Below are 25,142 nucleotides of genomic sequence, written 5' to 3'. Positions count from 1 at the left end.
AATAATGCCAGGGAGACACCTTCATCTCTCACACTGACTGCTCAAGGCTCCTGCAAATTCAATTTTTAAGAAAAACAGGCATTTTTTGGTGCACCCTTTCCATTCCACTCCATAGCTAAGTATTATGAAAATCATCAAAACCAATGCATTAGGGAGGAAGCAAGAGCTCTAGCTGTTTTCCACCTGATGGTGCCATAATTATACTAGTTACAGAAGAAGCAGGAGCAACTGGAGCAAACACAAGAGGTGCTGGGCAACCCAGAACAGGGGAGAAATTAGTGTTTTAAGGATCTGATTGTGGAACAGTGCTGTCAAATAAAAAGGGATAGCTTCACTGTGAGTATAACTCCACTTGTTTCCTTTGGGGAAGTTCAACACTCAAGCTAAGATGTGAATCCAACTAAAGACCTTCAGCTTTCCCTTCTTTCATCCCAGCTGCTCAGGGTCACGCTTAGATAACTGTTCACTAGTATGGACCCATTGGACATGGGCTCTCTTTTCAGCATCACATACACTGAGTGTGATACCAAGAGCATGACAGCTGTGAGGGAGACTGTCACAAAGGCATTTTCACCTCCAAGTGGCTCAGCTGAGCTGTTCCAAGCCACCGACCTCCCATCCACACTGTTTGCATGCAGAGATGAAAAGGATGGGCCCTCAGCTTCCACAGCCAGTACTTCTCACTCCTGCCTGGCTCCTTGGTCCACAGCACCCAGAAACATGCCTAAGTAAAGTTTCTTTAATCCAAAACAAATTCAAACCCCACTGACCGCAAAGGAATGTGGAGTTCCCCAGCTCCTGCACGAAGAGATCTGGCTGCAATGGAGAATTGCACCCACTCTGGATGCATGCTGGTTAGGACACTGCTGCAGAAAAGCTAACTGCCTTGTCAAGTGCAGGTGTGGGAGCAATGGCTTTGGAGCAGAACAGCCAACTGCAGCTCCTGACACTTCACTCAGAACAAGAGCTTCCCCTCATCCTCTGCACTCATATGAGGCTGGCTTGTACCTCTCCTGGATGGGGGGTTGAGGAAGGGGCTGGCTGGGTAGTGCAGAAACTGGTTATTGGAATGGGAACAATTATGAATGGCACAAGCGAGATAAAAAAAATGCATTCAGAATATCTTTAATCATGTAACACAAACTTCTTTACAGTGTCATGGCAATCTACACTTCACCATCTGCTTGAATTTTGTTCTTCCCCATTTCTCAAACACAGAATTAAACCGGCATTTTAAAGCAGAACACATGGCTCTTTCCACAAGACTTCATTGCTTCACGGCTTTTTGCCTGTTAGTCTTGTGTAAACTTCTTAGATCACCAGAACTCATTATTTTTGTGAAAATCTTAAAGATAAGGCTTTCTTCTCCCTACCCTTTCTTCTCCCTACCCGCAGACCTTCACTATGCTACTATGTTTAGGACTGCAGCCCTTCTTACAGGCTCAGTATGCACCCCAGAAATGGAAAGGTGGTGGTGGTGGTGAATTATTATGAGTTATCTTAGGAGTAGCTGAGTGTATTAAAGTTGAGAGGTTAGCTATAAAGATTATATTTGGGGCAGAAGGACACATCAAGCATCCATCAGGGCTTTGGAAGATACACTGCACTACATTACACACAGAAGGATTTCATTATGGACCATCAAAGAAATTGTTGGTACGGAAGACAGAAGAGACAATCTTCCCAGTGGAATTAATGGTGCCTTCACTATCTGAGCTGGACTCGGAATCACTGCTGCCCGAGTAGGCACCCAGGCCAGGTAGGATCCCAATGCACACGGCTGCTGAAGGACAGTGGACTGTGGAGCCTCCCACTGAGCTGCTCCCCAAGGGAACACAGGATGGTTTTTCTGAAAGAGAAGTAGCTAAGTCAAAAATGAGAGTGCAGAAAAAGGGCTTTTAATCAGCCTCATGTCAGTCACCTGCTACTGTCACAGCAGTGGAGGATTGCAGGATTTAATCAAAGCATAAGGCAGCTTTACGTTGCAACGAAGCTATTCTGACAGGAAGAACTTGCTACCTCAGGGGATTCCCTCCCCCCCCCGCCCATCACTCGTTTAAGTCCAGCTCTATGCTGGCATTACAGATTTTCATTCTAAAGTTGTTAGTTTAATGCTTGTCAAGTACCAAACCCACTAAATGAGAATAAATAGCTCTGCTTTGTGTTACTGAGGATTTTTCTGTGATGTAACAGCATAGTTGAAGAAAAAGCTTTAGTTCATCATTCTGTAATCAAAATCTCTCATCTTCCACTACTAACTAATTACTTCCAGTGTTCTGAAAGTATACTGAACAGACAGAGATGCAGGAAGCACCACGGGTTGCTATTACACAATTGCAGCTCACCCTATTTGTGTCAGAATATCTTGACAGCAGGTCAACTGCAGCCCTGACAACTAAGACTGAAATGCAACTCAATTTTCTTCTAATTAATAGCTAAAAGTGGAAATATACAAATACATCAAACGCTGCTGTGAACAGGAAGGGCATGATCTGTTCTCCATGTCTCCTCTTGACAGAAAAAGGATTAGGCTCAAAATGCAGCCAATGAGACTCCGATTAGCTATCAGGCAGAACTGCTGAAGGGTAGTATCAGTTAAGCATTAGAACAAACTGCCTAAGGAGGGTGAATAATCTCTTATCTGTGGAGATTTAAGAGAAGCTTAGACAAACATCTATCAGGGATGGTTTAGGCAGGGGATAGAATGATGATGTGTAGAGGTTCCCTCCAGCCCTATTTTCTATCAAGGCTGCTGTCACAGCACCTATAGTTACTGTTTCTGCTGCTTTAAGAGAGAACATGCCAACTGCAGCCTGTGCTGTCTTTTATAATAAAGGACCAGACAAGCAATTCCTCTATCAGATTTAACACCAAGTCAGTTGCTGCTCAGGTGAGAGACAGCCAGCTTTCCACATGCAGAAATCAGGACATACCTTGATTCTTTTCGTCACGATCAGTATCTAGTTTCAACCTCTTCACACCGTTACCACCATCTGAACTGTGGACAAAATAAAGCATCTTGTTCCTCATAAGGTAACCATTTAATTATTGTGAAGTTAAAGTTGCATTTTTGCCTCAAATGCTGTAACAAATGCCAGTGGGATCCCCTGATGACCATCACCACTTCTAACTGCTGTTAACTGGGGCTTCTTAGGGACCACACAGGATCTAAGACAGAGCCAACACCTACATTGCAAGTAGGTTAACCTGGGAAACAGACACACTTGGACTCTGGGAGTCTGAGTCAGACCTCTTGCACAGCAACCCAGAACTGCCTATTCAGCTGGAAATACCTCAAAGGAGATCAAGAATGACAACCTGAGCTTCAGCCACCCTACATGCCCACAGGATAGCTCATGTGGATTATTACGACAGTTGCTGGTGCAACACCCATGTCTCTTCCCTTCCAGGGTTTCCTTCCCCTCCTTCAAGCACCTAGAGAACCTCTCCTGAAACATCTTTAAGTCTTGCACCCTACTAGTAAGAAGCCCAGCAGGGCTTGCAGAAATTCACAATGGCAGTGTCTGACCTAAAAAAGAAAGGAGTCCTGTTGGGAAAAGGAGCATGACTTCAACTTGGTCTCAGCAGAGCTTCCATAGCTCTTCCTTGTCACTGCTCAGCTTCTTTTCCCTGCTCTTGCATGTTCCCAGTTCTAAGCCATCCACATAAACAAATGCTTCCCAGCTTCAGCTGTGATGAGCTAAAGTGATGAAGCATGAGCATCCTTACGTGCTCTTTCCTATCCCTGTCAGAGCATGCAGTAGACATGAAAGGTTTTAATAATAATACGTCTTTTACAGGAAGCTACAAAGCTCACAGAGCAGATGTTGATCTCATGCTATACTTGGTTTTGGACAGTGTGCAATGAAAGATAAGACAACAAAACCAGAAGACTGAATAGCAAGTCTGTGATGGCACTGACATGTCAGTTAAGCTGCTCTCTTCAAACAGATGCCATCTGCAGACTTCAGATGTGCCATTAAGCACGTACCAGCTCCTTCTCTACACTCTACAGTGTTAAGTACCAGTAGTCACAAGAAAAGGAAAAAAAAAAATCCAACCCAAAACATTGTTGGCTGCTTGTAATAATTTTGGGGCTTTTCTTCTCTGCCTTCTGAAAACCCAAGCAACTATCTAACCCCACACATATTAGGTGGTGGAAGTGCTTAGTTCAGTTTTCAGACATGCAATTACTGCTGCACAGGCAGCTAAACATCACCCTACAAGATAAGCTTCTAAAATAACCTCTCACTCTCTGGGACTAAAACACTGACTGAATTTTGACATGTCAGTAATCATCTGAAGTATTAGACGATTCATCTGTGGAAAATACGCCTAGTCCCACATGCCTAATTTCTCCATAACCTGTAGCACGCCAGAAACTGCGTTTGCAGACAATGATCAAAACAGCAAACAGCTCACAAACCCAGCTGCCATCTCCCTGGTATGGAAAGGGTGTTGATGTATTAATGCAAATCAGTGAGGAACAAGGGAAGTTTGTCTCATGTCCTCAAGATTAAACTGATACACCAGCCTCCTCTCTTGTAACCTCTGTTTCCCTCACAATGCCCCCAGCAGCAATTCAAACACAGATAAAATCAGCTGATACACTATGCAAACCTGAATGAAATCACATGAGTGAGGTGACACTGATATCTATAAGTAAAGATGTAAAATATATTCCCTCTAGATCCCCAACCAGGATTGCTCAAGCCTGGCAGTCTAGAACGAAGAGTTTACCCACTTGCTTTTACACATGCTTATCTATTTAAATTGCTTCATGTTTTTCCCACAGTTTGGGAGAGCCTATGGAAATAAGGCTGGTCTTTTCTTCTACCTCCCCCCTTTTTTCTTTATGGCTAAAGTTCACAGCTCACTCTCTGAAGGCAGTTTTGGCCTGCCTCCCTTTACATTGCTAACTTGGTTCTGTTCCTCATGAATTTATAGAGGTGCGAAACTAACCTTCTGTGTTTCACAGCTCCTGCCAACAGCTTTGCCTGAGAGAATTTGTTCTTGTTTTCCACTGACTTCATGGGCAATTTCTTCTCAGTTTCCTTCTTTGGGTCCATACTGACTCCCACTTTGGTGAGAGTGCTGTGAACCAAGGGTTAAGGATCATCCAGGAAGGAATGGAGAGAATAGATACTTCCTGTCTTGATATATTTAGCCAGCTCTGCTGACAGCAGCAGCTGAAGTTCATTCACATATTCTACCAAAATAACCTTATTTGTAATGACATTTAGGTGACACATTCAGCCAAGACAGCAGAGACTTCATCCTCTGGGTTTGGAGCATTCTCAGTATCAATACCAGCTCTCCATGTAAAGGCGTTCAGGCAGCAGATCAGGAAATGTTTTTCTGAAGGCAGAAAGGTGCAAAACATGACACATCCAGCATCCATAAACATACCCAGCATCCTGCCTTTTCCTAAAGGTCTTAGAAAAGCAAAAAGGTCAGACTGGACCAATGGTGGAAAGAAGGAAAAAAAAAAAAAGCAACGCAATACTTCCCCCTTCTACAGAGATCAACACATTTGTAATTGAAGTTTGCTGCTTCAACCTCTAAACCCTTTAAAAAAAAGTAGCAATATGTGGGCTCACTTCCACTCCTCCAACCCCCCTTTTGCTGAGCCCAGCAGACATCAGCCTGCCACAGCAAAACAGTTCAACTTTCTCGCTGAACTTTAACTTTTTTCTTTAACTTTTCAGCTCATCCAAGGGCCACAAGGCTACTACTGCCAGTTTGAACACCAAATCCAAAAGGGGGAGGCACATCTGACTAAAGGTGCATGTGGCTCAAGATTCACCCAAAATAATTGTGACAGCACAGAAGATCTTAAGTCTTGTAAAACAGTGTTAGAATGGTGGGATGCAGCTGAAACCTGTAATGAGGTGGAGTAGCTTAAGCAGGTTTTTCAGACAGGATAAGGAGGAGCTTGATCTGTTATTAAGGCACACTCACATTGCACACATACTGAACAGGTCTCCTTCTGTGCAGGACCTAGTCCCATCCCTGACAACTGTTCATGTCCAACTATTCTTGGTGAAGCAATATCCTGTTTGTTAATGAGGTGCCAAAGGAGTTACAAAAGCTTCTGCAAAATTTTTAAACTGCAAACATAGCAAAGGCAAATCAACCTAGTTTAAAAGGGCATTTGTTTATAATCCTAAATCTAACCTGACTGCAACTCTACTGATCACAAGACATCACCACAAGCTGCAGTTTCACAGGTGCCCCCGTTCCTGCAGAAAAACTGGACAGTGAATTTCACATCAATGGACCATATATTTGAAGTCAATTTTTTTCCCCACTGAACATCTGCAAATCAAAAACCCCTTACAACTTCCTTTGAAGTGACACAATCAAAGTCTCCAATCACTTTACTATTAAGAGCATTCAGATGCCATTCCTTATTGAATTTTCCTAAGAATACAGGGGTAACCTAGAGTGCTCCCTACCTCAACTGAAAGCTGCCTCAGTCAAAACCTCTGCTCAGATTTATTTTAACTGGCACAGGAGTGCCATCCTGTGGCTATCAGAAGCAGTCGGAAAGCTCACTGTGTAAAGTACGGTTTGATGTTGCAATGCATGATTCCACACACCAGTGATCAACTTCCACGTGGCTGTTCATTACTTTGCTGTATTCTAACACTGCACTACAAAAGCCAGACTGAGGAACCCAAGGACTTTTCTTTCAAATGATACCAAATTACAGGATTTCCACTTCCATCCAAGAAGCATTCTCCTGACTCCTCAACTACCAGAGTCAACACCATGCATTTTTAATGGAGATCTTCTATGTACTGCTTCCATTAGCAAATGTAACACTACCTAGACAAGAAGTATTCCCTCTCAGGAAGTCTATATTAGAAATACACCTCTTGATCTTAAATACAAGTGCATTAAAAAAGCTGTCCCAGAGTAGAACCTGCTTCTTGGGAGTGGGACTTTTCCTACATTTACACAGGATTTAAGACAAGAGAATGTTGTTCTTGAACACGTCTTGGAAATGGCTTAATAAAAAAAAAATCTGTAAATCTTTAAACATCATCAAACCAGTTGGGTCTGGATAGGGCAAGAAGTAAAAACCTCTAGTTGTTCACATAGTAGGAAGTAAAATTCCTATGCATCCATGCATATGATTTTCTAATGCTTGACAATGCCTTAATTATTCCAAGGCATGCTTATCCTTTAAGATACTAGATTTCATTTATGTAGTTTTTGACCTGAAGTTAATGCCTCTGGGTAGCTTAAATTGGGTGTTATACCAAGCAAAAGACCAAATAATCAAACCCACGGCATTGACATTCTTCTTATTGGTTTGGAAGAACCAACTGGTTTGAACAGTGCCTATAGATCCAGCACATTTACCTAGCATCCACTGGTTTTCATCACTGATAAACCATTTTGCACTGATAAACCATGACTAACAAGCTGAGGACATAAAACACCTTTTCTGTTTCAAAAGCATACTACCAAAGCTTTCAAAACACAGGTGAGTCATTCTGCAAGCTTCCTTGAGGCTGCTTGAAATAGTATGCTTGAATTAAAAAAACAAAAACAAAAACAAATGGAAAGGAATGAGCAAAACTCCTCAGTTCCTCATGAGATGAGGTGACTATAAAACATTCTCCCTATGCCCACTCCATCAGCAATAAGTTCTACAGTTCAATTTACAGCAGGACTGCAGATACAAAGCCAAACAGTATTTCTAAGACTGCAAAGACTGAGGTTAGGTGGCATGTACATCTTGAAGAGGCCCTGCTCAGGAAATTCAGGGATCCATGCGTTACGTGGCTAATTCAAGACAATGTAAGATTCCCTCTGGGCTGGTATGGTTCACCTCTGATATATGTGACCTAACTAGAGCTGTCAGCTGCTTCCACAGCACAATCTTATATGGCACAGCTCTGCACCAACCAGACCTGCAAGCAACAACCACCAAAACTAAATATATCTCACATGAACACCCATCCAGCAAATCAAGAAAACATTCCAAGTCATTCAATCAACTACAGCCTATTTCTGAAGTGACAAAAATGCATGAGCACTGCCAAGTTGGAGGGGGCTTGGAGCAACCTGGCCTAGTAGACGGTATCCCTGTGCATGGCAGGAGTTCAGAACTGTATGAGCTTTAAGGTCCCTTAGAACTCAAACCATTTTAAGATTCTAGGATCATTGCTTTTCCATAATCACACTGCTGAGGTAACTCTGATGCTCTTCTCAGAATACATGCTCTAAGTTGTACATCATTAACAAATACAAGGTAATGCAGATCTTGGTAGCTTTGGTACTATGCAGCTTCACCTGCTGACTGCTTTTAGTTACCTCCTTGTGCCCAAAAACTCTTTCATTTATACTTGAGCATCCTGGAGAGCTTGTGCTTTCCTCACTGATGACTTAAAAGCATTGGATTTCATCAGGAGGTAAGACACCATCAGGTTCTGCACAGATTCAGTAAACCTCAAAAACCTAACACCTAGCTTAGCATAGAAATCCTCAAATCATTCAAACCTCCCCTGACTGGCATGATCAGAGAAGAAAAGCATCCTGTATTATTTTCTAGCACATTTTCATGAAAATTTGGCATTTAACAGCAAACCCAAACCATCGCGCTCTTAGTACTGCCTGAAAGTCTGTATTACCCAAAGGTGCTGAGCCTCCATGGGCACTGACTTCCTAGAAGAAAGTTGGTACATCTGTACAGACATATGTAATTTCTCATCCGCAGTTATGAACAAGGGAGAAAGTACCTAAGACTTCAGAAAAAAATAAGAGACATTCAAACATTATTTCAAACAGGTATGTTAAAAACAGCCAATATACAGTTAAAAAACCCCAACAAACAAGGGTATTTACTTGTCAATAAGAAGGCAAAACAAAAAGATTAGAAGTAATAGACTGATTTTCCTCTTTGTTCTTCTCTTTTTAGCTATGGTATTTCATTCCCTCAATAACTGGGAAAACAAAACCGAAATCCCAAACAATGTGGAGGGAGAGAAGAAAAGTACCAAAGACATGTGGGGGTTGAGGGGGAGGGAGGATCATCAAGTATTACAGTGGGAGATCCAGGTTACAAGGAAAACATTATATGTTAAAAAGTCTATCATAGCACACATTCTGTCACGCAGTTCTATAGAAACAATGTCTATCACAGAATAAAACTACAGCCCCATCTCTTCTCCTCCTCTATGCAACCACCAGCCATTTTAATGTAAAGGATATTCTGTATTCATTTAGTTCTTTCAGCTCTTCTTCTCTTCGTTGCTTTTCTAGTAGCTCTTGCTGTCGAGACACCTCATCAAGGAAATGCGTCTCATCTTCATCTAAGCCTCTTACCATATTTTCTGAGTGAAGGAAAAGCATGTATGTTGATAAGCTATAAAATCACTTAGGAAGCAGCTGAATTCTGCTGGATTCTGTAATTAAGGAGTAAAAATACTTCCCTGTGAATGATACTGGATGTTAACAAACTGAAACTCTTACACTTTCAAGCACACAAACCACAACAAACTAACACAGTTTGAACACAACACTATTACTACACAGAAAAGCAAGACACAATTCATAGGAAACCATTAAATGCTATTAGACTTGCTGATACAACTCAGGAAAATCAATTGCTGCAGGTCTGGAATGCCATCTGGAACAGCACACAAGAAACAAGGAATAACCACAGTAAGCAATATTTTCATTGCTTTGGTTTCATGCACCAAGTTTAAGCCTGTCTCCTCAGAGTCTGTTCTTAAGCCAATCAATAACTGGAAAAAAAAACCCCACATAAATCTCTCCATAAATCTTCCCTCAAAATAGGAAGTATATTTTCTTAGAGCAAACAATTAGTATATCCTCTGAGATTAACATTTGTGGGGTTGTTTTTTTTTTAAGTAAAACCAGGACAATTCCTAGCTTCACAAACAAAAATAAATTCCTTCTACACATGCTGCCCTAAGTATAGTGCACACTAGGTCTTTAATTTTCTGTCTGTAAATGTTCAATGTCTTTCAATCAAATTATTTAGTTGAAAGGTAATAAAAATATCTTTTTTTGAAAGACCAAGGCTTGCTGTCTGTAGTCATTATTCCCTACTAAATACTGTACAGCAGTTTGTTCTCCAGGTTACCAGATATGTTATTCTGCAGGGGTTGCCTTAAAGGGAGCAGTCCGTTTACCTCTCTGTTACTCCCTCTCAGGGATGCTTTCCATTCCAGTACTCAGTTTATAGGTTTCCTGAACCAAAGGGAAGATGGCACAGATCTAATATAACTGGGCAAGGGTAACAATCAATTTAGACAGTTATCAGAAGTCTTTCCCATCCAAGTTGCCAGAAGTCAGTTTCCTGGTGGCTACCTGGACAAGAATTGCTTAGTCACATCACCAACAATGACCTGGATCAAGAGTTTACTTCAGTAAACCAGAAACTCTCCAGTTGGAAAGAATCCTGTAGGTATAGTTGGAGACTTTGATGCATTCATGCTCCTATCTGTAGTTTCCACTTTTCACCACCGAAAATACAAATCACATTAGAGACAGGAAACAACTTCCATTTCTCCTTAGTTTGGTTACATGATCATTCAGAAAGAAAAAAATTTTTAAAGTTGCATTATAAAGAATGGAAAAAAATTCTTCCCTGTGAGGGTGGTGAGGCCCTGTCACAAGTTGCCCGGAGAAGCTGTGACTGCCCCATCCCTGGCAGTGTTCAAGGCCAGGCTGGATGGGGCTTGGAGCAACCTGCTCTAGTGGAAGGTGCCCCTGCCTGTGGTAGGGGGTTCTACTGGATGAGCTTTAAGGTTCCTTCCAATCCAAACCAGTCTACAGTTCTATGATTACTCTTCATTTAAAATGCTGTTAACAGTCTACTAAAATTACTTTACTTTGAAAGGAAGACATTCGTGCAATTCTGAATAACCCAGCAGAAAGAACTGCTAGTCTGTGTACTGGTTTTCATCTGCACAAAAAGTTTAGAGCATAGCTAAGTTTGTCTGTTTATGCAAACACAATTCTTCAGCATTAACGTGTTTCTTCTCCCACATCCCATCATCAATTCTGACAGACTGGAATGACAGCACATCAAAATAATTTTCTACTCTTCCAAAATTCCCACGGATGGAAAAATATTTTATGAACATTTTAAGGCAAATTCAAGCATATTAGGGGACATATTTTGTCACAAGTGGCCAAATTTGTCTGAAATCTGATAATGTAAACTAGTGGTCCGCAGTCAACCCAACACTGATCTTTAGTTAGTCAGTTCCTCCCACTCACCTTCTCCCAAAGAAATTTGGCTACAGGAATGATTCTAAAACCATCTACTACAAAACAGAAAAGGCAGTCATGGTCATCAGTGCCATACTTTATAGCACCTGCAGGTGCAGGGAGCGTTACCTAACACAACTCAGATCATTCCACAGATAAAGATAAAACATGATTTTGTCACATCAGAAATTCAAAAATTCTAGACAGAATCCAACTAGGCAAACTGAAGCTTCCTTAAGTTGTTCTTTAACACAATCATTTAAGGGTAAGGCTTCCAACTAAAGATCCAAAATGGATCAGAACCCACGTTAAAATGGACTCTCACAGTATCAGCCTCACTTCTCTTTAGATAAGAGCAAATAGCTCCTTTTTTCCCAAAACGGTTGACTAATCAGTTTTTAGTTCTCATTATCATCTTTGCACTCGGCAGCACATACACAGGTGATACAATGCAAAGGATTTTTCTATAAACCCAGAAATTCAAATATCAGCAGAAATTAGTTTTGTATTTCATAAGAAGAGCTAAATACCTACTTTCAGAATAATCAACTCCTGCATGTTTACTTCTTCCAAATAGTCATATTGAGCCTCAATTCACTTTTGTGTCAATCAATTATGGCTTGGAAATAAAACAGTTGCTGGAACAGGACTATTTTTATTGATTCAAATAGAATGGTCTTGTGTTAAAGAATGAGTTCAAGAGTCTCAAAACCATGCTATATTTCCACTCTTCCAGGTACTGGTATCAGGCAATTTCTTTATTTTTTTTCTGTTTAATTGTGCAAAATAAGCCAAACATTCCATGCTTTACAGGAATGCAGCTTCAAAACTGCTAGCATCTTTTGAGTGTCACACCTACGCAGTGCTGTCACAGAGCCTAGGACAATGTTCTGTCTGCAAACATCTGCCACCTTGAACAATACAAGACATCAATAATAACTTTTCTGAAGCCTCTATCTCTCAGAGACGTTACAAAACACACATATGTCCCTCAGTCAGATGCTGCACACAGTTGCTGCACACAATATATGCATCTTGCTTGGTTTTGGTTCAAAATACGAACTACTGGTGCTTACTGAATTTAAACTGCTCCTCAAACTCCTGCTGCTTTTTTTCTCTCTGTTCCTGAAGTCTTTCATACAAGGACCGTGGGTCGTATGCCTCCTCTGGGCATTCTGAAAGGAAGGAACAAATCGGGAAATGAGACCATGTCTTCGGAATACTAAATCACCAACAGATCTTAGTTTCTTCAGGCAGAAACCTTTTGAAATTGCAGAATACAAACTATTACCTTTTATTTCTGTTTTCCATGAAAGCAAAATATTCTCAGATCACCTTCCTATAATTAAAATCTATCCCATACCTTCTGGATCCCCAGGTTTTCGGACCTTTTCCCATTCCTCTTGCCTCCTCTTCCGTCGCTCTTCTAGCTCAGATTCAGACACAAACCTCTTGTTAATCACAAGGTCAGCAGTACCATCTGCCCCATCCATTATGGAACAGCCAGACCTAAAAAAACAGTATGAAAGACATCAGAGGCCTGTTTTCACTTATCATGAATAAGACATTACTACACATCCTGAAAAACAGACCTGCAGCACTTGCAATGATTTCAGTTCTTGAGAGACCACCAAACAGTAAGCACTGATTAAGATACCTACTCACTGCATAACTGCAATAGCACCACCTGTTACTCCTAGTAATTTCTATTAAAAAGTTACTGCTCTTTTTACTAATTATGTCTCAGGCTGCTTTCCTAAAAGTAATATTTTAATGGAATTTTCCCCACTCCACTTCTGATTTACCTCACTTAAATAAATATATATAGACATAAAACATTAAAACCCACCCCTACACTCAAAACCTTCCATTTCAGTTCTTGCACCTTTCTGTTCTGGAGAAAGGATTTGACACTCTGCCCTCACTCTTCCCAAGTTCTTTCCATCTACTGAGAAAGCTGGCCTGTTTCCAGTGTCTTGGATGCATGTATTTACAAGTGGTTAACACTGAGATTTCAAAAGTTGGCAACCAATCTCTCTAACTTTCAAAAGCATTCTGCACCTCTTTGCAGCTCTGAGGTGAGCTAGGCTTGGACAGATGATGCTGGGGGCTGTCTGTCAGGGTTACACAGAGCTTCAGGTAAGTGAAAGAGGGAACTCCCCTGGGCTAAAACGGGGCTGGAAATGGAAAACAGGAGCAGCGCTTGTGACCAAGTGAACACAGCTCCTTCTCTCTGCTTCAACAGATCCTAGAACTGAGTACTGGTCAGGTCTCTGTTTCAATACTTGGCACAGGGTGGAGATGCTCCAAGAAGTCATCCTAAGAAGGAAACCCATGGTCTTGACAGCTGTAAGACCAGGATGAAACAAACAGCTCCTGCCAGTCTTATGTGGCTTCTTTCAATATTTACCCTGAAAGTTCCATGCTATAGAACTGTCCTGAGTTTTGGCTGGGATAGAGTTACTTCTCTTCCTCATGGCTAGTACAGTACCGTGTTTGGACTTTAGCCTCAAAACAATGCTGATATGGTTTAGTCGTTGCTCAGCAGCACTTACCCTGATCAAGGACTTTTCAGTCTCATGCTCTGCCAGTGAGGAGGGGCACAAGATGCCACGAAGGAGCAGAGACAGGACACCTGACCCAAACTAGCCAAAGTGGTATTCCATACCACAGCACATCATGTCCAGCATATAAACTGGGGGGAGTCACCAGGAAGGGACCAATCACTGCTTGGGTCCAGCTGGGTATCAATCATCATGTGCCGAGCAATTGTATTGGGCATCACTTGGGTTTCTTGGGTTTTACTCCTCTCATTTCCTCCTCCACCCTTACTATATTTTACTTTATATTGATTATTAAACTGTTCTTATCTCAACCCCCAGGTTTTACTTTTTTCCAGTTCTCCTCCCCAGCCCACTGGGGTGTGGGCAGTGAGTTGGTGTCGAAGTCAGTGAGCAGCCTTGTGGTACTTGGCTGCCAGCTACGCTTAAACCAGGACAAGAATGGAGAATTTTTGCTTATTTTTGCTTCTTACACCAAGCCGGTATAGGCAAGTACAAGGTAAACACAACCTAAAGCTATTCATTTAAAGTCATGCTAATGTAATTTTCTTCTAGTTACTTCTTTCCTTGTTATAACTTCAGCAGATACCTCAAGGACTGCAGACACTGCCAAGCATTATTCACTTAGGATCTCAGCTGCCTGCATTTCAGAACTGGAAGAGAAACCAGGAACACTTACTCTTCCAGAGAGCAAAGGATGCAGTAATCCAGCTAATGGAAAGAGTCAGTTTATCTCTCCTTCGTACCATCAGGAACCACTCCTGTAAGAAGCAGAGTCCCAAAGTTCTTACAAAAACTGGTACTTTTGTGAGGCATTGTTTACAATACCAATGACAAATAGACGTCTTAGAAGAAATTCAGCTCAAGGCACTGGACATTTGCACTGGATAGTTTACAGGAGGGTGCATTCTTAAGATGGGAATTTCCAAGAGAAGACAAAAGGATTCTCTTAAACGTTAGGGAAAGGAAGGTCAGGCCAGGGCAATTTATTTTTTTTCTAACTTTCTTTTGTTTCTCTTTTAATAGTTAACAAAAAACTACCCAGTCCCTTTTCCAAAAAACACAGAACACCCACCCTTTGAGTATCATTTCTGAAGGCAGTTCAAGCTGGAAACATATAGAGAAAATGCGAATTGAATCTCCCTAGAAGTTCTAATCACACACGGCCAACTTTCCTGCCCATGTGCTGTAAAACCAAGATAATTTGATTCTCCCCTTGTGTCACCTCAGCCAGGCCATTTAAAGAGAAAATGAAAGGTTCCAATACCATAGTGACAGAAAGTCATAAGAAAAAACTGGAAAATAAGGATTCAGCAAGAGCACAGTATCATCTGGGACTAAAGTCTTCAACAACAAACCATCTGCCTCCCGGATCAGCCAGTTCACTTAGGCATTGTATTTTAAGACACCTAAAGTGGATTAAGGTTTTGACATACTGTTAGGATGTTTTCACTGCAGTCCGGGAAGCTGGTCCCTGAATAAATGTATTCCAGCAAATAACAACTTAACTGACAATCACCTGTTGGAGCACAAAGGTGTGGGGGAAAAAAATAAAAAATTAAGTCTACTTGTACTTAGGACTGCATTCTAGAGAGTGACACCCTGTCATAGTGAATGTTCACGTTGGACCAGTGAAATGCACCTTTTAACGCTACTGGATGGTAATGTTTCCGGGATCAAAACAAAAGAAAACCTGTACAAACCTTGCCACTACAAAGGCTGAAAGGGGTCTGGAGCCGTTGCTGGGTACCCCTGTGCAGCTCCCGACACTCTCCGAGCTCATTCAACAGCAGGCTCGCTGCCCACCATTGCAACACACCCGGCGGCGCTTCCAGCACCTTGTCACACATCAAATCAGGAGCAATGTGCCGAACTCGGAGGCACTGCAGAACCAGGACGAGGTGTCGTTCCCACCACGGTGTATCCAGGCCGGAACCCGCCACCAGGATCTGGCCTCGCCTCTGCCGGTACCGCTCGGAGCGAGTGAGCCTCTCTGGCGCAGGCCCAGTGTGTGGTGCCGGAGCCTGCTCCAGCCCCCACCGCCGAGCTCTCAGTGTAGCCTCCTCTTCCCACCTTCCTCCCGTCGCCACTGGCTCCGAAAGTAGCTACCCCCACGGCGCGATCCGGCTCATCGCCCCCTCGCAGAGCCTGGGCCTGGGCCCGGCTCTCTCCACCCCTGCACCCGAAGGGCCCCACAGTCCAGGCACGGCCGGCTTCCTCTCTCTGCCCACACAGCCCCAGTCCTGCCGCAGTTCCTGCCCGCGCCTACAGGGACCCAGCCCTGCTACAGATCTCGCCACCCCCCCCCCCGAGGCGCAGACCGCCACCGCCGCCGCACGCACCTACGTACCGCAGCCACGAACCCGTCACAGCGAACAGCGCGGCCCAGCCCAGCGCACCACCATTGATCCCCTCTAGCAACCCGCCCCGGCTCGCTATCTGCCGCCGGCCGCACCGCCCCTTCCGGCGCTAAGAGCCAACCGAATAAACTCTTCTTTAAGCGTCTCCTCCCCTCCGACAGCCAGTTCCCGTAGCTTTTACGGAAGGAAGAGGAACACACAAGTGACAAGTGACATCAGGGCGGCTCCGCGCCCCGATTGGGTGAAGCGCTCATGCCCGGGGTGTGGCTGGTCGTCGGGGAGATGGCGGGGGGCGGGGCTGGGCGGGTCGGAGGTGGGCCTTGCGTCGCCTCCATCTTTCCGCCGTGCGGTGTCGCGGCACAAAGGAGTGGTGGAGTTGTGCTGGGGTGGAGGCTGTGGGCTTTGGTGCGCTTTGCTGGAGGTGAGGTGAGCTGCGTGCGGGGCTGCGGTGGGGTGGGCAGTGCCGCGCTCTTGGGTGGCACCGGCGGGACGGAGTTGTTTACCTGCCTGCTGCGGGGCTGAGGTGGAGTTGGGCGGCCAGTGGGTTGGTGCTGAGGGAAAGGGGTAGCGCTGGGTTGGGCTGTGGTCGTGGCGGGCCTAGTATGCTGGAGCTTACCTCGGGTTAATGAGGGGAGGGAGCAGTGCTTGTCCCCACTCCGCCCTCCGGCTTCCCGTGTGTGCTGCTGCAGCTCTCGGGGCAGAGTCGTTGGGGTAGGAATGTTGACTGGAACCCGGTGCGAGGCAGCGGCCGGGCCTGAGGTAGCGGCTGCGCTGCTCTTCCCTCACTCTCAGGCCAGCGTGCTGCCTCGCCGGGGTCTCCCGTAACCCCCGGGAACGGCAGCCCTTGGGAAGAAGCTGCTGCACGCCGGGTTCTTCTCGTGCTGGTCGGGGAGGCCCTGGAGCCGATGGGAGCGGGGCTGAGGTGCATGCAAAAGAAAGCAGCGAAACTGGGATAAACGGGAGTTTGGTGGAATCGGGCGCCTCGGGCACGGGGGAGTTTGGTGTTACGGCATGTGCTTGAGAACGCGTCCTGGAGCCGCAATGACTTGCAGATCATGGGTTTTGCTCCAGCAGTCCCAGGCGGGGTGGGGGCGTGGTGACCCGCTGCTCTGGGATCTCCTGGAAGATCAGAAGAATCATGTTGAGCCCTAGGATATTTTTATATCGAGGTAAAAAGACAGAATCCTACAACTTTTTACCACTATCACTGTAAAAAATATTGCTGCAGAGCAAGTTTACGCTCTTACAGAGAAAATACGAAAATGTGGAGTGAACTACCACGTGCAGCTCTTTACCTTAGAGGTTCTGGTTTGAGCACTGGGTTGGGCAGCGGTAACGCCAGGGTGCTGCTTTGCTCTTAGTTCACAGCTTACAAAGCAGGTCTTTGCGCTGCTGGCATTGTGCCGATATCAAGCATATATTTCTCTTTTAAACCCTTTGATTCTGTCCTATTGATCACTGTTTCTATCTCGTGTATCTTCATTGCTCCTGTTTCTTTAATATTGCTGTTCCTTACCTTTTGTTGTGCAGCAATAGGTGTAGAGCTTTAATGTAGAGGAGACATTACTGAGGATGACTGTAGTCATCCTGGGTTTCATTTTCTATTATGTTATTGCAAAATCTTGCTCTGAAGCTCTTGGTATCCACCCGAGCACAGAGTTGGTTCTGTTTGCAGCCTGCACTTGTTAGTGTTTCTCACGCAGGGGAGCTTTGCTTCATGGAAAGCATGGACAGAAGAGAAGCCTTTCCTCTTCTAAACTTACTCAGCCTTGTAGATATTGCACTGTTTTCTGAATGCTGGTGTGTGCAGTGCCTTGTTTTTTCTCTTTAGTTTTGTGTCAGTGTTTGTTTTCTTCAACATATGACTTTTTTTTCTACTTAACACTAGCTTTGCCTTGTATTTTTATATTTTCTGTTATTTGTCTCAGAGTGAATGCATTTGTGTTGGTGTGTTTTTTTTTCTCTCATGCTGGTCCTTGATTTAGTTTTTCTGCCTTAAAATGTTCTGTACATGGATCAGCGGTGTGAGGTTATTGTCATGTGGAGATCTGCATCCATTTGACTCTTCCCCCATTTATATCCCAGGCTTAAAATTTTTTGCTGTTTCCCTGCTGAACTGTAGAAATCTGTTCATAGTAGATGTTGTCAGCACTTGTGAGCCATTGGAAGTATTCTGTCACATCTTGTCTCCTCTTCGATTCCAGTGTTTGATGGTGGATTTCTGCAGGACTGTACAAAAAAACTACTTAAGTCTCATACTTTTTTAAGAATCCAGGATGCTGCTAAATGTGTTTTCCTTTTGCATTTATCCAAACGCAAAAATTGATCTCTTTGATCTAAATCTGGCCCTTTCTTCTGCAAGTGCTTTTGCATGTGTCTTTGTTCTCTGACAAAGCCCACTCAGCAAAAGAGGCCCACTCTCCTGCTGGCACCTGTTCCTGTGTCTCTTCCTTTAGAACGTTACTGTTATTCCTTCGTGCCCTAATCTCTGCTATTTGTTCTGCTAAGTCTGGTTGAATATCTTGTGTATTTCTCCTGGTGTGGGGTTGGTTTATCGTTTTTTTTTTTTTAATTTTTGTTCAGGTTTATGAAACTCGTGTATTTACATGATCATTTCTTGCTGTCTCTCCACTTTCCATCCAAACCCTTTCTTGAGGTTTCTGCTAAAACAGAAGGTTTTCAGCATGTGCTGTCACCTGCCTGGGAAGCTCCTTCAGGATCTTTTAATACATTGTCTTGCATTCTGCACACCTCTCGCTATTACTCTTGCTATTGTTGTTTGTTAGCTTAGTTTCTGTTCTCTACTTGCTGTTAGATTGCTGATACTCAGCTAGTCCCCATGCCTCCCTCAGCTTTGGTACTAGTGTGTGCTTCTGTGTAGGTGGGTGATTGGTTTCCTTGAAGCCTGTAATTTTCACTTGACCTTTACCTCCTATTTGTGGAGTTTGGCTGCAATGCTTTGTGTTGGTCACTCTGGTATACTCCATGGCCTTGGAATTCACTGATCTGTCCGTGGTTCCCTTCATCTTGCTGTTAACTTTGTTCTGTGCTTTTAATAGCGCTTTTTTTTTTTCGTAGAAGAGGTGTGATGGTTTTCTGCACAACTTCAGCACTCTTCCTTGTTTTTTTTTTCAGCAATTTCACACTATAGGTCTTGTTTTCTGCATGCTTCATTTGCTGTAAGCCTAAAAAATAGGCTGAAATAGGTTACTTACAACATTTTGGTTCCCTCCTATAAAGTAAGACATCTTTCGTACTCTGTCCATAAGGTGATACCAATGTCCATTTCCCTCAAGCTTTTTGCTAGTTTGTGAGAATTAAGGAATAAAAGGTGGATATTTAGTGGTGTAAGCAATAAGTTAGTGTTATCAGTAGTTGGTGATTGTTGATAAAGATGGTAGTTTGTCATGATATGTTACCTCACATTCTGTTCCTTAGGCTTTGTTCAGATTTCCTTTCACATCTGTATCTCCTCTAGCTACCAACATACTGTGTTTTAAAATGTCTCCTCTTGGTCTTTAAGTCACTTCAACATATGTTGCTACCTTTATAGTGGAGCAGAGCTCATCCTATGAGCTGCTTGATTTTCCTGTTGACACAGGAGCATGAAGCTAAAACACTGTCACCTTCCAGTAAATAAAAGGCAAGCTAATGTGATAAAGTTTGTCCTGTTCTGTTGCATTGTCAATATGTTGTGTTCAGCATTTTAAACTTCTTGGTTTTGTGGTGGTGGTTTTTGGTTTTCCCACTCCTGAGCTCATGATTGCTCAGTAGACTTTGAATTTATTCCTTGCTTTAACGTAGTGCAGGCAGAGGTGCTGTGCTGGGATTTTGTCTTTATAATTCTAATTAGAATTGTGTCATATCACTGTGCTTTGTGTTTCCTTGTGTCCTGCCAATACCCAGTTCGTATGTGGTGGCTGCGAAGCTGGCGTGTCACAGCAGCAGCTGTGCCAGCATAACCTTTATTGTATTTTCTATTATTTATTATGGTGTTGAAGTCTAATGGAAGTCAAATGTTCAAGTGTGACTGACTGATACATTGTCATCTCTCTTCAGCCCTGCTTGTAATTACTCCAAACCTTGACCTACTGTTACTGTGGCCAGACTTGTACTTTAGAAGCACACCTCTGCCAGGGGAACTCTGTGTATTTGATAGGTTTTATCCATTCTGGAGAACAGAAACCTGTGGGAGACCTTAGAGCAGCTTCCAGTGCCTAGAGGGGCTACAAGAAACCTGGAGAGCCATTTTGGACAAGGGCCTGTAGGGACAGGACAAGGGGGAATGGCTTTAACCTGACAAAGGGGAGATTGAGATGAGCTCTTAGGCAGAAGCTCTTCCCTGTGAGGGTGGTGAGGTGTTGGCACAGGTTGCCCAGAGAAGCTGTGCCTGCTCCATCTGTGGCAGTGTTCAAGGCCAGCTTGGACAGGGCTTGAAGGAACCTGATCCAGTGGAAGGTTTCTCTGCCCATGGCAGGGAGTTGGAACAGGATAAGTTTTAAGGTCCCTTCCAGCACACACCTTTCTAGGAGTCTATGGAGATACCTGACAGTTCGAAATCTGGGGTGCCTCATTGTTAATGTATGCTTATTAATGGGGGTTCAGCAGGTCACCATAATCAGTGACAAGTAGTCTATCCTTTACCTGATACATCACTCCGCTTGGGAGAAGATGCATGCGAAACACTTGCTACTGTAGTTATTTTTCTTCCTTTCTGAGGCTTCTTTTGTCACAGGGAACACTTTACTCATGCTGTTAAGTTTCTGAATATCTTGATGCTTTGCTAGGCATGAGGGGAAGGACAAGAACTGAGGATGTTTTGGTCTGAAGTATTGGTGAAGCTTTTGGAATTGCTTGCTTCAGTGCTCATGCACAAACTGATATTAATATAGCTTTAGACATGGGTTCAAGGATAGCCAATGAACCCCATGCTGGAAGGCTAGTCCATTAGTTTGTATTTTACATGCTCTTATAGATGGTAGGATGTGCTAGAAAGGGATACTGGAAAATGAGAACCCAGCAGGTATACTGATGCTTGTTTTTATGTAAAAGCAAAGCTGTCTGGTGGCATGCAGAAAACTTAGAGTTCTTCAATGCTTCAAAAAACATTCTCCTAATGATGAGTGAAGAATTGTGTGTGTGTTTGCACCCAGACTCTGGTCAATGTATCAGTCCTAGAATGAAAGGTTAAAAAATATTATAAGACAAATGGGTGAGTTGTTCTCTTTAAATTTTTACCCCTCTGGAACACTTAGTAAAGTAGTATCTAAGTGTAATTATCAAAAATAATCTTAATTCTCCTGAAAATCCCAGATGATGGTGACTTTGTGTTCCTTATTTAATTACAGCTTTTTGAAATCTGCTTAAATTGATTTGTGCTTTCTGCCTTTTTTGATGTGCAGCAATAAACTAAATGACTACACACTCTTGTTTAAGCCATTTTTTTAGACTGTCTTATGAAATACATACATGTTTGTCTCTTCCTAACCCCTCTGTTCTTGTCCAGGTCATCTCTTGGGCAGTCAAGTCCCCTTCCTCTTCTTGGCCACAGGAGCTTTGAAACCCATTAACCAACTTCCTCTGAGTTTCTTCATACCAAGGGAGGCCTTAGAACACTATAAAAAAAATATCCCAGCTCAGTGGTAGGAGCAGGATACCTGTGAGACCTGGAGTCAGTGGCTGTGCTGCTGACAGAAGCACTTGTCATGCATGGTTGCCTTTTCCATGTCAGGATACTCCTGCATTTTGCTTGCATGGTAGACTTGTAGCAGGGCAGAGAGAAAAGGTCCCCAAGGCAGAACCCGAAGAGACAGATGGGTAGAAACAAAACTGGGCTCTTGTGTGGGTTTTTGTTGTATTTTATTGTTTTGTTTCGAATAGGTGAGGTAAGGGGTTCCAGTGACCTGCATAGAGCTGTGCATCAAGTTCTGTAGACTTCAGCTTTAGAAGCCCCAGACAAATTGGTACACCCAACAACAGATCGAGCTATCCTCCAGTGTTGCTTCACTTTATCAGGAAGAGGAGTTTTCTTCAGCGTGTTTCCTGCTGCACTGTTAGGTTTTTCAGGTTTGATATCACCAGTGTCACAAAGTGACAAATTTGATGAGGCTGAGAATAGGAGGATCTAGACATTGTCTGCTCTGTGCTCAGCTCTCCAAGGCAGTTGTCAGACAGCTGAAAATGCAAGCTTACAACTGAGGCATTACTGAATTCTTCAGCAACGTTATCAAAATCTTTCACACATTCAAAACTGTCTTCAGTGTTTTACGCACTCGTAGTAGCTTAGTCATGCTGTCTAGTGGGGTTCCTCTGTGGTCTACAGCAGGAAGCAGTTCTGCCTTCTGCAGTGTAGCTCTGTACCTGAATTCCTTTGAAAACAAGCCCAGCTCTGACTTAGAAGAAACAAAAGCATTGAGATTAGTTTACAGACAAGAAACAGTGCAACTCTGGGCTGTCACTGTGCCAGCTCAGTTACATGAAGCTGGTGGTTTGCTGACAAGGATCCGCCCCTGCTTCCAGCACACCTTGCTTGTAGCATCTTTCTGTAGCCTATGGGATGATTACTTGGGTGTCAGCCTAAGATCTAGTTTCCACAGCAAAACTACCCTTTGTGACTGTTTGAGCTGCTCAGTCTCTTGATTTGTCCCTCCAAAATGTTTTTATGGTTTATATTTTATTAATGTATGAGGTGCTTTAAATATGTATTACTGCAGTTTACTACAAGGATTTGATCTCCCCATAATTTAAGAGAACTTTCACTGTTTTTTGGGTACTAATATAGGTAAAGCCTTATCCTTTCTGAAACAGACTATTATTTAAATTTACTAGAAAAAGTTTAAAAGCCAGTGGGTTGTGTTTGTGGTGTTTCTGTGTGATTGTACACCTTTCTTGGGTACCCAAAGACTCCACAATTTCCTCTCAGCACTATCTGTTCTGATATGTCTTGATTATTATTTTTTTCCCCCTTAAATTTTGAATGCTGATATTGGGGATCTTTTTGTCAGTGTTTAATTAATTTATTTATTGTTAAGGTCTGTAACTTTCAGGGCAGCAAGGAAGATTAACTTGAATTAATTGAAGGATTTATATTTAAGCCTCCAAATGAATGTGCCAAAACTTCATATGGTATAGCTTTCAATTTTATTCCATGTGCTTGTATTCCTTAAGGTTGTTGGATTACGTCTGCAGGGCATTGTCCTTATCCTCCTGCCACTTCTGAAGCAGTGCATTATACTCTTACCTTGGGTAGCTGCTGATATCATACAGCTCTCCCACATGATGTCAGCCTGCTGGAGTCAACTCTTGTTCAGTTGCACCAGAGCTGTCAAATACCACTATCTGGTTGAAAGAACCTTATCTCAGATGTGTAGTAACCTGCCTCAAAGCATAACACAAACACACATGTGCGCACACACACACACACAGAAGTTTTGAGTTGGTAGGGACCTTAAGGATCATCTCATTCCAACTGCCCTGCCCTGTGCAGGGACACCTTCCACTAGACCAGGTTGCTCCAAGCTCCGTTCAACCTGGTCTTGAATGATGCCAGGGATGGGGTAGCCCCAGCTTCTCTGGGCAGTCTGTGCCAGTACCTCACAGGGATGAAAATCTTCCCAGTATCTAACCTAAATCTACCCTCTTTCAATTTAAAGCCATTTATTCCCCTTTGTCCTACCTCTACATGCGTTTGCAAAAAAAACCATCTCCAGAATCAAGAGGACTGAAGCAGATGAACAGCTAAACTTTGAGCTTTGTTTTTGAAAAGAAATATAATGACCTGTTGACAGCTTGGGGAGGTAAGAACCAGGAAGCATGATTGATATCAGCATTGAATGGGTGACTTAGACATAAAGCGAAGCTCGAGTTTTCTGGAGATTGTGATACAAAGGACAGTTCCACATAAGTAACTGTAAGGAGGCAAATTAGGACTCTCAAATGGGGAAGCTCAGAAAGTGGTAAGTGCTTTAGTTTCTTCTTCAGAAACAGCTGTAGCAGAAGGGTGCCTGAGGAGCCCTGAGCATGGGTGTCTCTGTACTCAGAGGTAAGGGGAAAACCTGGCCAGGACAGGAGTCTCTTTACTAGGCCGGCTTTGAATATACCAGTTTAAGAGAGAAGGTGAAGTTGCCTTTATATCAATGTTGCATTTTTAGCATTCCTGTACCAGCTTAATAAACAGATTTAAGGCAAGTAAAAGACAAAATAGTACAGTGTGCAGGTGACGATAAACTCTGATTTTCACAGTGAGTCTACATAGAAAGAAATACAGAAATCCCAGCTTGTTTGAATTGGAAGGGACCTTAAAGCTCATCCAGTTCCAGCCTCCTGCCAAAGGCAGGGATACCTTTCACTGAACCAGTTTGCTCCAAGTCCTGTCCAGCCTGGCCTTGAACACTGTTGGGGATGGGGCAGCTACCGCTTCTCTGGGCAGCCTGTGCCAGTGCCTTACCACCCTCCCAGGGAAGAAACTACTGTGGTGGTACTTGTCTACTGCATCTTCCTCCTTTGACTGTTAAATCGAGTTAAATGAGAGACCAGATCCTTCAGCTACTCAGTGTTTCTGACATGATAGAATCACCTAGAGGAAACTGCAGGAGTAAAGCCCAATTTGAGAGTAAGTCCTGCACACCCCTTTGGGGTTTCACTGACACGTACCTCAGCAGAAGCTGGAAAGTTTCCAGATGTGATCAGTCTCCTCACCTTTTTGTGAAACAGGCATCTGCTTGCAGTTTAGGGTGCTCTGATTACAGCAGGGGAACAGATAACCGTCGTAATGGCTTTGTCTGTCAGATGGTGACATACTGCATGCCAGTAAATGCTGTCTCCCGTTGAGTTTTTATACTAGCTCTAGACCTCCAGGATATTTGGAAAGAAATAGAGTTGAATGAGCGATTTGCTTCCAATTAAGCAATCCAGTGCTTGGTTACTGCATGCACAAGGACTGTCACAGCATTTACTTGCTCCTGCT

The 25,142-nt window shown here is 43.3% G+C and overlaps 2 protein-coding genes across 9 annotated transcripts in view; one reads left to right on the top strand and one right to left on the bottom strand.

Moving 5' to 3' along the window:
• Positions 1-1,109: 1,109 nt before the first annotated feature.
• Positions 1,110-16,292, bottom strand: PSME3IP1 (proteasome activator subunit 3 interacting protein 1). 6 transcript variants are annotated; one of them, XM_031051913.2, is made up of 8 exons: positions 16,168-16,279; positions 14,497-14,578; positions 12,620-12,765; positions 12,333-12,431; positions 9,226-9,347; positions 4,963-5,096; positions 2,934-2,998; positions 1,110-1,849 (listed from the first exon to the last, which is right to left on the bottom strand). In XM_031051913.2, the coding sequence occupies exons 3-8, from the start codon at positions 12,747-12,749 to the stop codon at positions 1,632-1,634; spliced, it is 768 nt and encodes a 255-aa protein (XP_030907773.1). In that variant the 5' UTR covers positions 12,750-12,765; positions 14,497-14,578; positions 16,168-16,279; the 3' UTR covers positions 1,110-1,631. The 6 variants fall into 6 exon arrangements, with proteins under 6 accessions (XP_030907773.1, XP_030907774.1, XP_030907775.1 ...); XM_031051914.2 differs by having other exon boundaries at positions 16,160-16,271; XM_031051915.2 differs by lacking the exon at positions 16,168-16,279 and adding an exon at positions 15,521-15,655.
• A 245-nt stretch (positions 16,293-16,537) lies between these two features.
• Positions 16,538-25,142, top strand: part of RSPRY1 (ring finger and SPRY domain containing 1) — a 42,529-nt gene continuing 33,924 nt past the window's right edge. For 2 of the 3 annotated variants that reach the window (XM_005152307.3, XM_031051919.1), the window contains exon 1: positions 16,538-16,598. The gene's annotated coding sequence lies outside the window, so the exon portion shown is untranslated. Of the gene's footprint in view, positions 16,604-25,142 lie in introns of all 3 variants that reach the window. The other variant, XM_031051920.1, reaches the window with a different exon arrangement.

This window comes from Melopsittacus undulatus, chromosome Z, assembly GCF_012275295.1.
Source record: "Melopsittacus undulatus isolate bMelUnd1 chromosome Z, bMelUnd1.mat.Z, whole genome shotgun sequence".
NCBI classification, from domain to species: domain Eukaryota; kingdom Metazoa; phylum Chordata; class Aves; order Psittaciformes; family Psittaculidae; genus Melopsittacus; species Melopsittacus undulatus.
Note: the sequence above shows the minus strand (reverse complement) of the source record. Positions and strands in the feature narration are given on the sequence as shown.